Below are 15,041 nucleotides of genomic sequence, written 5' to 3' on the forward strand. Positions count from 1 at the left end.
TTTGTTTAAATATTTATATACATGGACTGAAGAGGAAAAAGGATATAGCTAAAGAGTGAGTGAAGGAGCCAAAAATTTTCTCTAAAAAATTCTCACAGCACAGAGGAATGGAGAGAGAAAAAATTTGAAAGCAAGTCAAAGTACATGGGAACTTTTGTGTCTGTCAAAGAAGGATTAAACACTACGGGAATTGCCTTCTTGCTGTAAACAACCAGAAAACCAGACAAAATATATGCAAACAACTGTAAGCAGTCATTAGAAAACAAGCAGAGCAGGACTGTGACCCCTGAAAATGGGAAACAAATGAGGTAAGTCCCACAATAGCCCAGCTTACTTCTTGGAGGCAGTTTCCAGGCTGAGGCACAGTGAAGGACAATTCAAAGCAAATCTTGTGGCCTTGACCTTGTTGAGTTTAAGAGACAGATTGCACCAGCAATCACACTCTTGGGTATTCACTCCAGAGAAATAAAAATTTATGTTCATTCAAAAACCTGTACACAAATATTCACTTTCTTTTATCTTATTTTCTTTATCAGCTTTATTTTGAAAAACAAAATATTGAAAACAACCCAAATGTCCTTCAATGGGTAAGTGAAACTTTGTACATCCACATGGCAGAATGCTATTCAGCAACAAAATTTATATATTATTTATAATAATAAAGTTAATAAAACTTAGATGGACCTCAAGAGTATTATGCTTAGTGAAAAGTCAATGTCACAATTTTACACACTGAACGATTCCATTTATACAGCATTCTCAAAATTACTATGGAGATGGAGAACAGAGGGACAGAGACGGGGAATGGGGTGGGGGTGTGGATACAAATACAAAGAAGTAACACGAAGGAGTTCTATTATGGTGATGAAAATGTGCTGTATCTTGAATGTGGTGGTGGTTACACAAATCTATAATGGGATAAAATTGCTTAAAACTACCCATACAAATGACCAAACGAATGCTGAAAACTATTATATAAATAAACTTTGTAGTCTGGTTAACAGTAATATAAAAGTGTTGTCAGTATTGGTTATGACTCATACTGGTTTTGATATTGTACAATTTTTATCCCCTTACAGATTTATGTAACCACCACCATAGTCAAGAGGCAGCACTATATATCAATCACCACTGTGGGCAACTGGGTGAAAGGTACATGGGACTGTACTATTTCTGCAACTTCCTGTGAGTCTGTAATAATTTTAAAATAAAAATTTTAAAAAACAAAAAAAGCAATTACCAAAGTGATTTATATATTGTTATCTCATTTTTTTTGTCATTTAAAAAGCAAATAGAAGTAATTCACCTTCATAAATATGTTCATTCACGTAAGAGTTCCTCTCTGTGGTGTCTTTGATTTTTCAGACTCTGTGTGCTTATATATGCCTCATTTATTCACATTGTTATATTATTTTGCAAGTCTTTGTGTAACCAAATTACATTGCTCATATGTGCTAAAAACCCGGTTTTTGATGACTATGTTCTTTATTAATATTTTATATTGAATTTCATAAGAGTTTCACCTTTTTACTTTAATTTCTATGAAACTTAATTATTTCTAATTTGGTAACTATACCAAATATTTTCTTTCTTTTAATAAACCAACAAATAATTTTGAATGTGTTTAAAATATTAGTAAGGACTATAGGTATAGTCACATTTACTATTTGACTGCCTGAAATTTTTCTTTTTTAATCTTAAGCAGTTTAGATACATCATATTCTAATACAGCAGCTATCAATAAGTTACCTTGTATATCTAATTAATTCTTTATAGTATTCACTTATATAGATGATTCTTTCAATTAATATAATTGTTTTTTACAAATTATACCTTCACATTAATGCTTCATTAAAAAATAATAATTATTCACATTTGAAATGATGACCTTTCAATAATCAAATTATATTTTAGCTTTTATTTTTACGAACCTTTATTCTTCTGGCCAAGAGTATCTTTTCTTGCTCATCCAGAATATCTAACTTCTCTAAGATTTTTTGTGCCATTGTCAGTCAGTAAATTCCTATTTAAAAAGGAGAAAAAGGAAGAAATCTCTAAAACAATTTAAACATATAATTGATTATTTAGGCATAAGTTAAGAAACTCACCTTTAAATTACTGTTTTAAGTAAAAAATAAAACTATGTAGATCATAGAATAAATCATAGAATTGTAGAGGTACCCAAGTTTTTTTGATGGAAGGTCTCATGATCAGAACTCCCAGATGTGTGTGGATCCCAGGAATTTTTAAACGTATGATAAAGGTGGTTTTAAGAAAGTTCAAGATTACCATATAAGAACCAGACATGACACATACTTGAAGGACATTCAGCTTGATTTGTATCTGTTTTCTTTCTTTTTGTTGTGATATAATTTTAATGAAAGTAAATGTGAAGAGCTCACATTTATATAATCAATTGCATTCAAATTAAATTGGTCAATGATCCGAGACTGGTAATATGGCATTTAGAAGGCAATCAGTCACACAGAGGAACAGCAGCCAAGCTGGTTAGGTCCTATTGCCATAACTAGTTCATATTTTCTAGTTAATTAATATTACTGCAAATTTCATTTGAGGTCAGGTGGTCCATTTTAGGCTTGAGGAACTGAATGTTAGATATGAGGACGTAGTCAAATTTATTTTTATTTTTTGATTGAAAAATTAAAAGCCACAAAGTACCTTTCAATGTAATACAAATAGCTAGGGGCAGAATGGAGTCAAGGATTAGAATATTAACCCAAAGCTTCCCCTATTTATTTTTAAAATTCAGTAGATGATTATTCATTCAACATATTTTTGTTCAGTGAACTGAATAGGTTCCAGGGGCATTTAAGTGTAAAAGTTATATGGTTCATAGAAAGTACTGAATTCATCAATATTTCTAAAAATATCAATGTCCACAATAAGGTTCTTTGTAGCTCAAAAAATCTATGCTATTTCTCTCATATTATATTATTCAATCAACATCACACAAAGAAAATAATACATGAAAAGACAAGGATTTAGCATCCTACGTTAAAAGCTCATAATATTTTGTACTTAATTTCTTTTAGCTCTCTTTTCTACCCTCTTTCCTCACCATATATTAGCCTGGGTGTGAATTCCTGGTTCTCTGAGAATGCCTTCCCATTCTTGCTTGCCCTCTGCTATTATGCTACATCCAGACACTCCACCTCCACACCATGATGTAGTCCAATGTGTCTTAGTCCAAAAGGACTTAGTCTGGGCCATTGGGCTGAAGGCAAATAACCTGCCTTGTTCTGAACCACATAACTTAGGATGCAGGTCAGGAAGGGGAGATGCAAGCAGATTGTTAGTACAGTGTGAATGTCTAAGACTGAGTCTCTTACAAGAGAGTGGGGGACAGATTTTGGAAGAGAATATGGATTAGCTGAACATCATGTACTGTCTTTTCAGACCCAGGAACCAGCCCTCTCACATATCCAAAAAACAACCAAAGGAATTTTATTATAATAGTTTCTGTGTTTCCCTGAAACAAAATATGAGTTCAGGGGGGTGGGCAATGTTCCCATATTTCTCATCAACTTCTTTTATTGGGGACAAAAATTTCTACTTCTCAATAAGAGATAGAATGGTAAATAACTGGAAGAACCAATATATTGAAGTGACTGAGTCTCCCAGTAAAGGGAAGGTATAAATTACATGAGGGACAGCTGAGACATGCTGCTTACTTGTGAGAGGGAACAGAAAGCAGGTCTTTTTAAAGAGTAAGGTGTCTTACACCTTTTATTTTTAGAGTCCTTCATCTTCAACAACCCATCAGACATACCGAAAATAAGACCTAGCCGGACAATCAGCTCTAATGTGTCTTTTGGAGCAAAAATTAATATAAAACCCGGTCTTATTATATTACATTATATCATATCATATCATATCATATCATATCATATCATATCATATCATATCATATCATATCATATTGTACCAGGTCTTATGTTATAGTAAAATAAGACCAGGTCTTACATTAATTTTTGCTCCAAAAGACGTATTAGAGCTGATTGTCCAGCTAGGTCTTATTTTCGGGGAAACAATTTTCGGTATTAAGATGCACCAAAAATCCCATTTTACACACAAACACACACACAGTTATAATTTTAAAAAAATTTTATGTTTTTTATTTAAAATTATTTGCTATGAGTAAATTATTTAGCTATGATATAATTTCTGGCAAATCACTGTGCATGTCATGAATTTTTGTGAAATGAGAAAAACGAACCAATTATTTTCAAGGGTCAATGAGAATTTTATGAATACTAAATTTGACAGTTAACGAAATTGACAGAATGTTATTAGTTTTACTTTTGCAGTTTTATTTTCATATTTTGGAGCCTTTTTTTTTCAGTTTGCAAATGTTTCCCTTAGCCTTTGGCAATGTGCCAATGGTTCTTAATGGACGAATAGCCCTGGAAAAAAGTGGAGGTGAGGAAACACCATGGACTAACTTGCTTGCTTTCATCATTATACCAAGCGTGCCAAGGACCTAGCTTGTGTCTCTTCAAATAAATGCTGAGAGCAAAGGAAAATCAGGTCTAATAAGATGGTGTATCTCAACGGCTTTGCCTGAACTAAAATACTAATCTATTAATGCAAAATGTATCAAGACTACATTAAGTGTTCCTCAATAAGACTCATGTTTCAGTCTTTTCTTGATTCAATCTTTAATGTCTACTTTAAACCAGCATATTTCATACTTCTACTTCATATTTCTACTTCTATGGGCATATGTTCTACACTATTCTTTTTCTATGAGCACAGATTATCATTTGATGATGAACATTTATCTGTTCATTTGGCCACTGGCTACCTAAAGGTATTACATGAAAGACATCGTGCTGGAATTCTATCACATTTACTGAGAAAGTTGCCACCTGGCAGACATTTTTCTTTGTGACGTCTACCTTCCTAGCAAGGCAGATGGCCTCCAAACACCACCAATTTCACTAAGAAAATAGAGACCGTCAGGTAAGAACTCCATCAACTTCTACCTCTAATACCAAAGTCTTTTCTGTATCCATTCCCATCTTAGCTATATTTTAATTTTAATGGAAGTGTTGCCGCTCCCATCCAAAGCGAATTACTCCCAATATACTTTAAACTCTCCTACCTCTTGCCTCCTTAAAGAGTTATTTGAATTGGTTGTCCTCTCGCTTCTGTATGGGTCATCTTTTTTCTTTACCAATTTCTTCTCCTTAGCATGCTGTCTCTTCTATTAAAAAAAAAAATTATTCCGCTGACACTACTAGCCATTATTCTTGCTCATCTTCCCTTTATTGCCAAATTTCTTATGTATCAGTCTACTTTAGGGTTCCTAATTTCTTATATCCCTTTTCCTTCTCAATCTACCATCATCTGGCTTCCTTCTAAACTATACCACTAAATCTGCTTTTATAAGGCACCAGGGTCACCGTCTTATAAATTAGTGGACACATTTCTGGTCTTTTTTTACCATATTTGAGTGTTTACAACGTTTGCTGATGTTAACCATTGCTTTCTATGGATCTCCCTTCTTTTGGTTTCTATGACAACAATCACATCTTCTTACCTTCTCTGAAGATTCCTTGTCAGTGTCTTCAACTCGCTCTTCTTCCTTAGATCACTGCCTAAATACTACTGTTCCTAAATGCTCAGGCATCTCTTCCATTATTCCATATATTCCTCAGGATGACCTCCCAAATCCATAGTTTATCTACCACTATCTATTTCCAAACATAATGTCCCGTTGAGTTCCAAATCTATATACCTAGCTCAATCCAGATTTCTCACAGGTAGCTCAAATATAGGCCTAAAAGTAAACCCATCCTTCCTTGCCCATAGCCAAAAATCTTTTCCAACCTTTATTATCACATCAGTTACCTCTTAGGCATCCAGTCCATGAACTTAGGAGTTGTAATGGTTCTTAATCCTAGTTACACTGCAGAATGAACTTAAAATCTTTCAAATACAACTCCCAGTTGTCACCTCAGGCCTGCTAAGTCAGGATTTCCACAGGTGAAGACTAGGGATCTATATTTTTAAAGCTATTCTCATGCACCCCAAGCCAGGATTTGGCCATCACTCTCCTAGAAAACTCCCTCTTAACCCTTCCCTAAATATACAATCACTTTCTCTTATATAGGATATAGCCAACATATTTGTTTATATTAGTTTTTCTCCTCTTATCCATTCATAATGCTATTGCTTCAGTTTAGGATTCCTTAACTCGCTGTCTGGATTATTGCAATAGTTTCAAAATACGTCTATACATTTGATCCATTCTATCCTTCACATTTGTCAGATTTTTTTTTTTTCTCAGAAAAATACAATCACATGCCTCTGTGATTAAAGCTTCAACCCATACCTACAGCTTTTAGGACCAAAGTCAAGCTCCTTGATTTATCATGCAAGTCTCATGGTTTGGTCTCTGACTAAGTCTTTAACCTCATCTGCCTCTTCCTCATGTATACTTGATATCCCGGTCCTGATGAACTTGCAATTCCTCAAATGTGTTGTATATTCTTTTACTGGTTGCTTTGCATTTGCTGTTCCCTCTCCCTAAAAATGCTGTTCTTCCATTCCCTACATTTCTAAGTCCTATTCATCCTTTAAGACTCAACACAAATAACACCTCTGGGGGGAAGTTTTCCCTGATACACTATGTCCAATGTCTGTGCTCAAATGATAGTCTGCGTATACTGCTATCCTAGTATGTATCACACTCTTATAGCATTTGACATACTTGTTTTATTTCCCTTCTGTACTATGTGCTTCTTGAAGGCAGGGACCATGTCTAATTCATTTTTGTACCTCTGATACCTAACAACCTAAATGAATTAGTTAACCATCAGCAAGAAAGGAAATGGACAACTGTACATGCTATGATTGCTTTTAGCCTGCATTTACATTCATGAGAATACACAAATCTATGACAATGTTCTGTTGTGATCCTTCTGGATCAAGCCACAGAACTGAAAAAAATATTGCTTTCTCTCCCATTTTTAAACTTAGAATGGCAGCATAGTGTGCTGGTTAAAAACATGGACTCTGAAGTCAGGCTACCTGGGTTTGAATCCTTGGCTCTTCTACTTACCAGCTGTGTGACAGTGGTCTACTTGCTGCATCTCCCTGTGTTACCCTATCTGTGAAATGGGACTAATAAAAGTATGTACTTCATGGGATTGTTATAAGGTTTAATTGAGAGAACGTAAATGACATATAAATGTTTGGTAAATAAAAGAAGTAAATATACTCATAAGTAATGATATACTACCACTTAGGGATAAGTTGTATGGGATTATCTACAAATACTGCAAAGTGCATGTTCTCTATATGTATATCATTTTGTTTTTTCTCCTATACCTATCCCCATGCGATCACCAATGGTGTCCATATGTCTGATGGCCTACTTGCTACCTTCAGAGTATATTTCTTCAATTACTCTAAATCCTTAGAACTTGGGAAACAACGAGAATTTATTCAGCAAGTTAGGATTTTCTATTTTAATACAGCAATTCAGTATCTTCTATGCCATGTCCTTTGATTATCTTGCTTCCTTCCCTTCTCTACTTTTCTCATAGTGTTACTTCTTAATTTTCTATTTAATTCATATTCTTCGTTCAGTTAACAGAAACTAAAACTCATTGTCCTATAAAGCTCAAGTGTAGGCCTCCTATTTAGAGAAACCACCCTGATAAGCATTACTATGTCTCCATACTGGAAACTCATCATAAAAACAAAACAAACAAACAAACAAAAAACCCCACAAAATTAGTTTGGTCTCAAGTACATAGATCTAATCATCCCCATTTCAATTGATATATTAATCTGGGTGGGAGAGACGATTTCAATTCTTAAATATGTAGCGATATAGCCAAAGCATTCTTATGTGTACTTACAGTTGCGGGGAAGTGCTCTCTTTTGGAATGTAGGGTTCTTATGTGATCAGAGAAGACTAACTCATAGAACCTGGAGAGACTAACTCATAGAACCTAGAATGAGTCAACAGTCTTTCACCTAATTCCACGAACAGGGAGGCAACATTGACTCTAATTGGAGAAGACCTTTCCTGTCCTTACTTTCATTTCCATTGCCATGGTCTTCCTTCAGACCTTCAAGTTTTCACTTTTTCTCCCTTGAGTTATTGTACTATACTCCAATTTTCCTACCCCTAACTTTCTTCTTTATCCCTCAAATACTGATCCTTCAAATGCCATCAGAGCTGTGTTCCTTAACCACAACACTGATCAAGTCCAGCTCCAGGCCACAAACCTCCCCATCAACTGCAGAACAACGCGTAAACTCTTCACGTGACATACAAGATGTTTTAAGAAAAGACAGTCCAGAATCTGGCTCAGTCCACCCTTCCAGTTAGTCTCCCACGACGCCGTCTTCTCCCATACTACACTACTCCCAGGCCCTGGACACATCCTGCCCTTTCCTCAAGCATGTCCTTCACTCATGCTTTTCCTTCCACTTGAAATGTTTTCTCCTTAAGTCTTCTGGTCAAAAGCCTACTCTACCAAATACTAGTGTAAAGGCTCTTCTGTGAAATTTTCCTTGACATCCTCTCATTCCATGTCTTGGTGACAGTCTCCTTTTCTTGTGTGCGCCTATTGTACTTTGTCCCTCACTATAGAACTTGGCACATTGTGTTACAGAGTCCCTCTTTGACAAATTTCTTTCTCACTGTGTTGAAAGCTCATGTAAAGCAAGAATTGACTTATCCACCTATGAATCTCAGCACCAGCCAAAGGGTTTTACATCTAACTGGGATCTACAAATTACAATTTAATTTGGTGATATCTCTGATTATAACATTTTAGGGGGAGCGATCCCAGCTTATCTGTAATAGATGACATTAATTCATGATGATTTATTGGAGGATGAAACATGAAATTGAATGAATTATTATAAAATGTGGTTCTTGCCAAATCTAAATTCAGTAAAAGTATTTTCAAAGGAAACTTGGATTTATGTTTTTAATTACTGGCTCAGTAATGACAGCTTTTTGAAAGACAACACAATGAAATAGAGAACTTGCCAACGAGGGCAGAATAAAATTCCCAGTCATGCTCACCATAAATCACCCATAGGCCTCTCACTGCAAACACTTGGCTATATCAACAAACAATTTCAAGGTTGCAGGGACAATGTTAGGAGCACATCAGAAGGCTGAGTCATTACTAAAAATAACAATATCAAATAAAAAGTTACTTTTAAGAGCAGAGCACTACTTCATTTTAAAAGTTAGGACCTTTGGGATTGAAAAAATTAAAGCAAACAAATACCTAATGCTGCCAACAATAGGCTCTGCTAAGAAGTCTTCTTCAGCAAGTTCGCAACGTCTCCTTTTAAAGCCTCAGGAAAAATTCAGGAAAACTGAAAGAGGCTCTAAATTCACAAACTAAAGAGCAGGACTGAGCAATTATCTAGAAAATTGAAGCTTACATTAAAACTTAGTTCCATTATCTGGCTTTATCAGTTCAAATGTTTACTCCTTGAAAGCAAGGCCTCTTACACTTTTATCTTACATAGTCCGCAGACCACCAAACACAGTGTTGAGTACATAGTTAGCACTCACTGTTGAATGATTACTTTTTACTCAATAATGAGATAATTGGCTGATTTTCTTCACCTCACATTCCAAGTACAGACACAGAAAATTATTTTTCTTTATGTCTAAAATATTGACAAATGGACCATATTATTGTGTGCCCCCCAAACTTGTATATGGAAGCCCTAACACCCAGTACCTCAGAATGTGTCTATATTTGGAGGTAGGGCCTTTATTTTAAGGAGGTAGTTAAGTTAAATGGCGATTAGAGTGGCCTTAATCCAATATGACTGGATAAGAAGAGACTAGGACACAGACAACAGGCACAGAGGAAAGACCACGTGAGAACACAGTGAGAAGGTGGTCATCTGCAAGCCAAAGAGAGAGGCCTAAGAAGAAACCAACCTTGCAGACTTCTCGATTGTGATCTTTGAGCCTCCAGAACTGGCAAGAATAACTTTCTGCTGTTTAAACTATCCAGTCTGTGGTTTTTTTGTTGTTGTTATGGCAGCCCTAGCAAACCAATACAGCCCACAAATAATGAGAACTAATTTAAACACTCATTATTGGAAGATTTAACTATTAAACTTGGTGCATGGGCTTAGAGCCACACCATAAATTTTCTTACCTCCTTTTGTTATGAGAGAGGGAGAGAAAATGTACTCTTCGTTTTGAAACTTTTACTAAAATTTGCTTGTCACCAACATGAGGTTGGATGAGAAGCTTCTAAGGAAAAACATCAAGGATGTTTTAAAAGTATGTTGTACATTCTTTGGGGAGTATAACTGTAAGCAACCACTCAGATAACAATTGGAAGATCCCACTGGCAAGCTTGAAATCAAGTCACACCACAATTATTTCAGGAGTGATCAACTCCCACTGGCCCATTCCAGATTCATTCTGTCCTGGCAAGTTTGAATGCACCGATTATGCAGCCTCCAGCCAGCTCCCACCTCATACCCTGCCCCCCAGTTCACCATCGCCTTGGCTACTCCACCAGGGGACCCGCCAAGCATGCGTGCGGGTGCATGAAAAATAAGGTGCCCAACTCAAACACTGTATGCCTATGGTCCATTACTGGGAAGCCAAAATTGGGGGCAAAATTGAGGATGTACCTTAACACTAGTAAGTATAAAAGAGGCAAAGGTTTTTCAAGGGACCTGGAAGAGCCCCTGAGACCTGCCTCCCACCTCCTTCCCACACTATGCCTCCCCAAACCAAAATGACTTTCTTTTCTCTTCTAGTTTTAGCACTTGTTTTTCCTCCTCCTTAATCCCCTTACAACGTGTCCTGTGTCTATAGAAAGAGCTTTACCCACCTTGAAAAGGTCTTGAGAGCAGGGTTCTTTCTCCTCGGAGGGGTTTTCCCCACATACTTTCGTCACTAACAGCCAAAATGATTCAGCAAATACTTATAGATACACACACTATTATTCTGAGAGAGTGGAAGGAGAGAGAGGTTGAGAAAGGAGAATATGAGGTGAAAAAAACTGGGGAGCACTGACTTTGCTTCTCTTTATTTTCTTCCTTTTGTACTTTCCTGGAAAAGCAGAATTTCAAAAGGAAGCTTAAAACTTCCATGCAGCTTGCAGTTCTGAATGGACATCGACAGCCCATATTTGAATATTTGATGAAAGATTACATTCATAACTTATGACATAAACAAATATCCATTCTTAGTCCTAAGGCCAAGAAACCGCCCATGTGATTAGTAAGATCACCCTTGTATTTTTCAAGTTGTATAGCAGGTTTGGACACACACACACACACACACACACACAAAATTCATACACACATCACAAATCATACTCTAAAAATGACTGACTTGAAAACATTCCCAATTTGATCAAGAGCGGTTGGGCCTTTCTACAACATTGATTAATTTTTAGTCAAGAGTTACGTTGGTATGTTGGTAGCATTTCAGCAATGCACCTTATCTAGTGCAAATCAAAGTAGAACTAAAAGCTTTAAAAAACCAGAATTAATCATCATAATGCAACTCCATGCTAGTGGCAATGGCAGAAAGTTTGCAAGAAAAGAGTGGTTGTAGCTATGTAGTAATTAAAATTTGGCTAAAAATTGTCATTCATAGTCAATGCATGAAAACACTGTGAGGACTTTTAAGAACTTTAATAACATAATGTGTGGCCCAACATTCGGATTTTAGCAATTTGAACTCTGAGGCTGCTTATAGAGCATGACGCTGCTCCTTGGACTTGGAAACTGCCCATAGAATGGTCTCTATGTGCTGTTGGATTCCTGTTGACAACCCAAAAGCTGCTGTTCTACGAGCTTGAACTGGAACTAGGACGTTGACAGATTCCTAATCATATGTTACCCCTTGTTCTTGTATCACAGCCCCACTTGCTGACCATGGAGTCAGCTGACCTCTGAAAAGTCCAGTTGCCCCCACCGATCAGAAAACAAATAATGTAAGTTTGTGGTCTTGTTTCCCCCTAGTAATCCATCTTGTTGATCATCAGCTCCCTGCAATTTTTGCCTTTAAAAACCTAGCCTTATTCCCTCCATTTTGGAACAAGTCGTCTGTTCGTATTGAGGGCTATGTCCCTGATGGACAAATTATATATAAGTAAAACTCTCTTTTAATTTCTTTTGGAATTTTTGTTAACAACTGGAATCAATTTATTTCACATATTTAAAATATAAGAAATATAATAATAAAAGGATAAGATAATTTAATTCTATCATATTTTTTAAAACATGTCCTTTCAAGAACAATGACTTACATGGAGTTGGTAACTAGAATCTAGTTGATAGCCCTTATTTGCCCAATATTATAATGCCTTCAACTCATAAGTTTGCGCAAAGGCAAAACTAGCTTCTAAAAGGAGAATTGAGTTCAGAAATGTCAGCCTCATGCCAATTTTTTAGTGAGTAAAATTTATAAAGCACGAATCATATAAAATTCTTAGAATATTATCATTATCTCAGTTAATACTTACGGAACACATACTATATGTCAGGTATAGACAAGAAACTTTTTTTTTTTTTTAATGGCAGGAGGCCTGGATATTTATCCAATGACTTCCTTTCTTTCTTTCCTTCCTTCCTCCCTTCCTTCCTTCCTTCCTTCCTTCCTTCCTTCCTTCCTTCCTTCCTTCCTTCCTTCCTTTTTAATTTTTATTGGGGAGTATTGGGGAACAGTGTGTTTCTCCAGGGTCCATCAGCTCCAAGTCATTGTCCTTCAATCTAGTTGTGGAAGGCGCAGCTCCGCTCCAAGTCCAGTTGCCGTTTTTCAGTTTTTAGTTGCAGGGAGCACAGCCCACCATCCCACGCAGGAATTGAACCGGCAACCTTGTTGTTGAGAGCTCGTGCTCTAACCAACTGAGCCATCCGGCTGCCCAAGAAATTTTTAATAACATATCTCATTTCATCCTTCATTCATTCTTAATCTTTAAATAGTATCTACAAAAAGGTATTATCTTCAGATTTAGAAATGATCAAACAAAAAATTATGTGATTTGTCCAACATCATGCAACTAGTATTAGGCAAAGTATTTTATACAAAATATTACACAAAGTATTTTCTCTTTAATTAAAAAAAGTTTGGTAAAATATATACCAAAAACAATTAAAATGGATTCTTTCCTAACTATTTTCGTTGCTTTCAGTTCAATTCAAGAGGTATTTATTGAATGAGTTCAGGAACTTCTTATAGATGAATACTGAGTAAACGAACCTAATGAGTGTTTTATTTTAAAAAGTATACAACTTCTTAAAATATAAACTGTATGATATAAGAAAGCAAAGAAAGTAATATTTGGTACTGTATAGAATTTTTGGTACTGTAAGAAGTCTAGCCAACAACAAAGATACTCATAGAGGGCATATACCCCAGGACCACCCTTACTTCTGATAACAAGTTTGAACTCTCAGGTTCAATAATTAGCTAGAAGGACTCACAGAAGTCACTGAAAGCTATTATATATAGGATTATGATTTACTGCAGGGAAAAGACACATCAAAATTCTCTTACTTTTGTAAACTTCCTACCACTTGGTGGCAGTATACCCAAGATTAGGAGGTTGAAACTTTTTTAGGTTTAATAATAATAATGACTTGAAATGACACCAAATATTTCATGATAATGGCTGCAAAACAACTTCTCCAAAATGTGCCCCTTTCCAGTTGGACATAAGCTGCTGTTACTATAATGTAAGTTTTTAGAAAGATACTTTCTCTAATGTTTTCCTTGTCCTATAACCCCTGCCCATCTTTACATCTATTACAGGTTCATGAAATTACTATTATAGTGCAGTGAAACTATTGAGTTAATACTTAAGCCACTTTCTTACTTTGTATGTTTCCTTACTTTTTGCTGCTACTGAGGCCTGATTTGTCTCTTTACATTGGCATTCCTTATAGAAACAGGAAGATCTTTCTTTTTAGTAAGAGAGGTTTTGTTTTCCTAATAAAATGCTGACAAAAAAATTATGATAAATACTGATAATTATAACCATTCTTATGTATTCACTTTTGTATTATATAGACATAATAGATATCCATGTTTCTAAACATTTCCTCTTATGCTACTTATAATGATTTACTTAAAATCCTATTGATTAAATTTAAAGATTGTATCAAATACCATTATCTCTGAGCTAAATGTAAAATTAAACAGTAATAAATTGTTATTAATTCTAAGAGGAATGATATTCTCTCAAACTCCCCTTTCATTTTCTTTTGGCTTTCTCCTACTGATTTGATTGTCCCCATGTGGTCTTTTCTTTCTCCTTGTACTTCTTAAATGTTGGTATTATCCAGGGTTCTGCCTTCAAACTTGCATTTTCCCTCAAGCTAGGCACTTCCCCTAGGCAATTTCATTCATACCCAAAGTTTAAGTCTTCTCCTACTTACCAATGATTCTTAGATTTTATTTACAGCCCCCTTTCCCTCTGAAGCTCCAGTTTCATTTTGTGATTGCCTACTACACATCTCCACTGGGGGTACTTACTACTGGCTTTGCAAATTCAACATGTTCACAAGTTAATTTATATCCCTTCTCAAATGTGTTCCATCCCACCTCCATTATTCTTTTCACGTGGTCCTTGAGCAAGAAATATTGGAATCATTTTAATTTGAATAGTACCACCACCACCACCACCACCACCACCACCACTATTACTACTACTATTTTTAATTGAATGCTGACCTTGTCCCAGGCACTAACTCTTTTGTGTGTATTATCTTATTTAATATTCAAAATGAACCTATGAGGTAAATACTATTGTTAATACCATTTTACAAATGAGTAAGCAGAGACTAGTCCACAGCTACATGGCTACTAAGTAGAGGACCTGAGATTTAAACTCAGGCAGTATAGAGAGGGTGCCAAAAAAGTGTACACATTTTAATAAAGGAAAAATCTATTAAAATCATAATATTCAATATATACCAATAACAAAAGATGAATACAAGTCACGTTTGACTTCTGCAATTACAAGAGGTGCTCAAAGTGGTTACCATCAGCG

At 35.7% G+C, this 15,041-nt stretch overlaps 1 protein-coding gene across 1 annotated transcript in view; it reads right to left on the bottom strand.

The window, feature by feature from the left end:
• Positions 1-15,041, bottom strand: part of C14H1orf141 (chromosome 14 C1orf141 homolog) — a 163,148-nt gene that overhangs the window by 24,916 nt on the left and 123,191 nt on the right. Inside the window, exons 3-5 of the mRNA XM_019730956.3 lie at positions 10,869-10,984; positions 5,126-5,227; positions 1,932-2,023 (exon numbers count right to left, since the gene is read on the bottom strand). Coding sequence (XP_019586515.3) covers positions 1,932-2,006 — 75 coding nt within the window. The 5' untranslated portion in view covers positions 2,007-2,023; positions 5,126-5,227; positions 10,869-10,984. The remainder of the gene's footprint in view (positions 1-1,931; positions 2,024-5,125; positions 5,228-10,868; positions 10,985-15,041) is intronic.

This window comes from Rhinolophus sinicus, chromosome 14 (assembly GCF_057876585.1).
Source record: "Rhinolophus sinicus isolate RSI-liver-muscle chromosome 14, RSI-T2T, whole genome shotgun sequence".
Taxonomy (NCBI): Eukaryota; Metazoa; Chordata; class Mammalia; order Chiroptera; family Rhinolophidae; genus Rhinolophus; species Rhinolophus sinicus.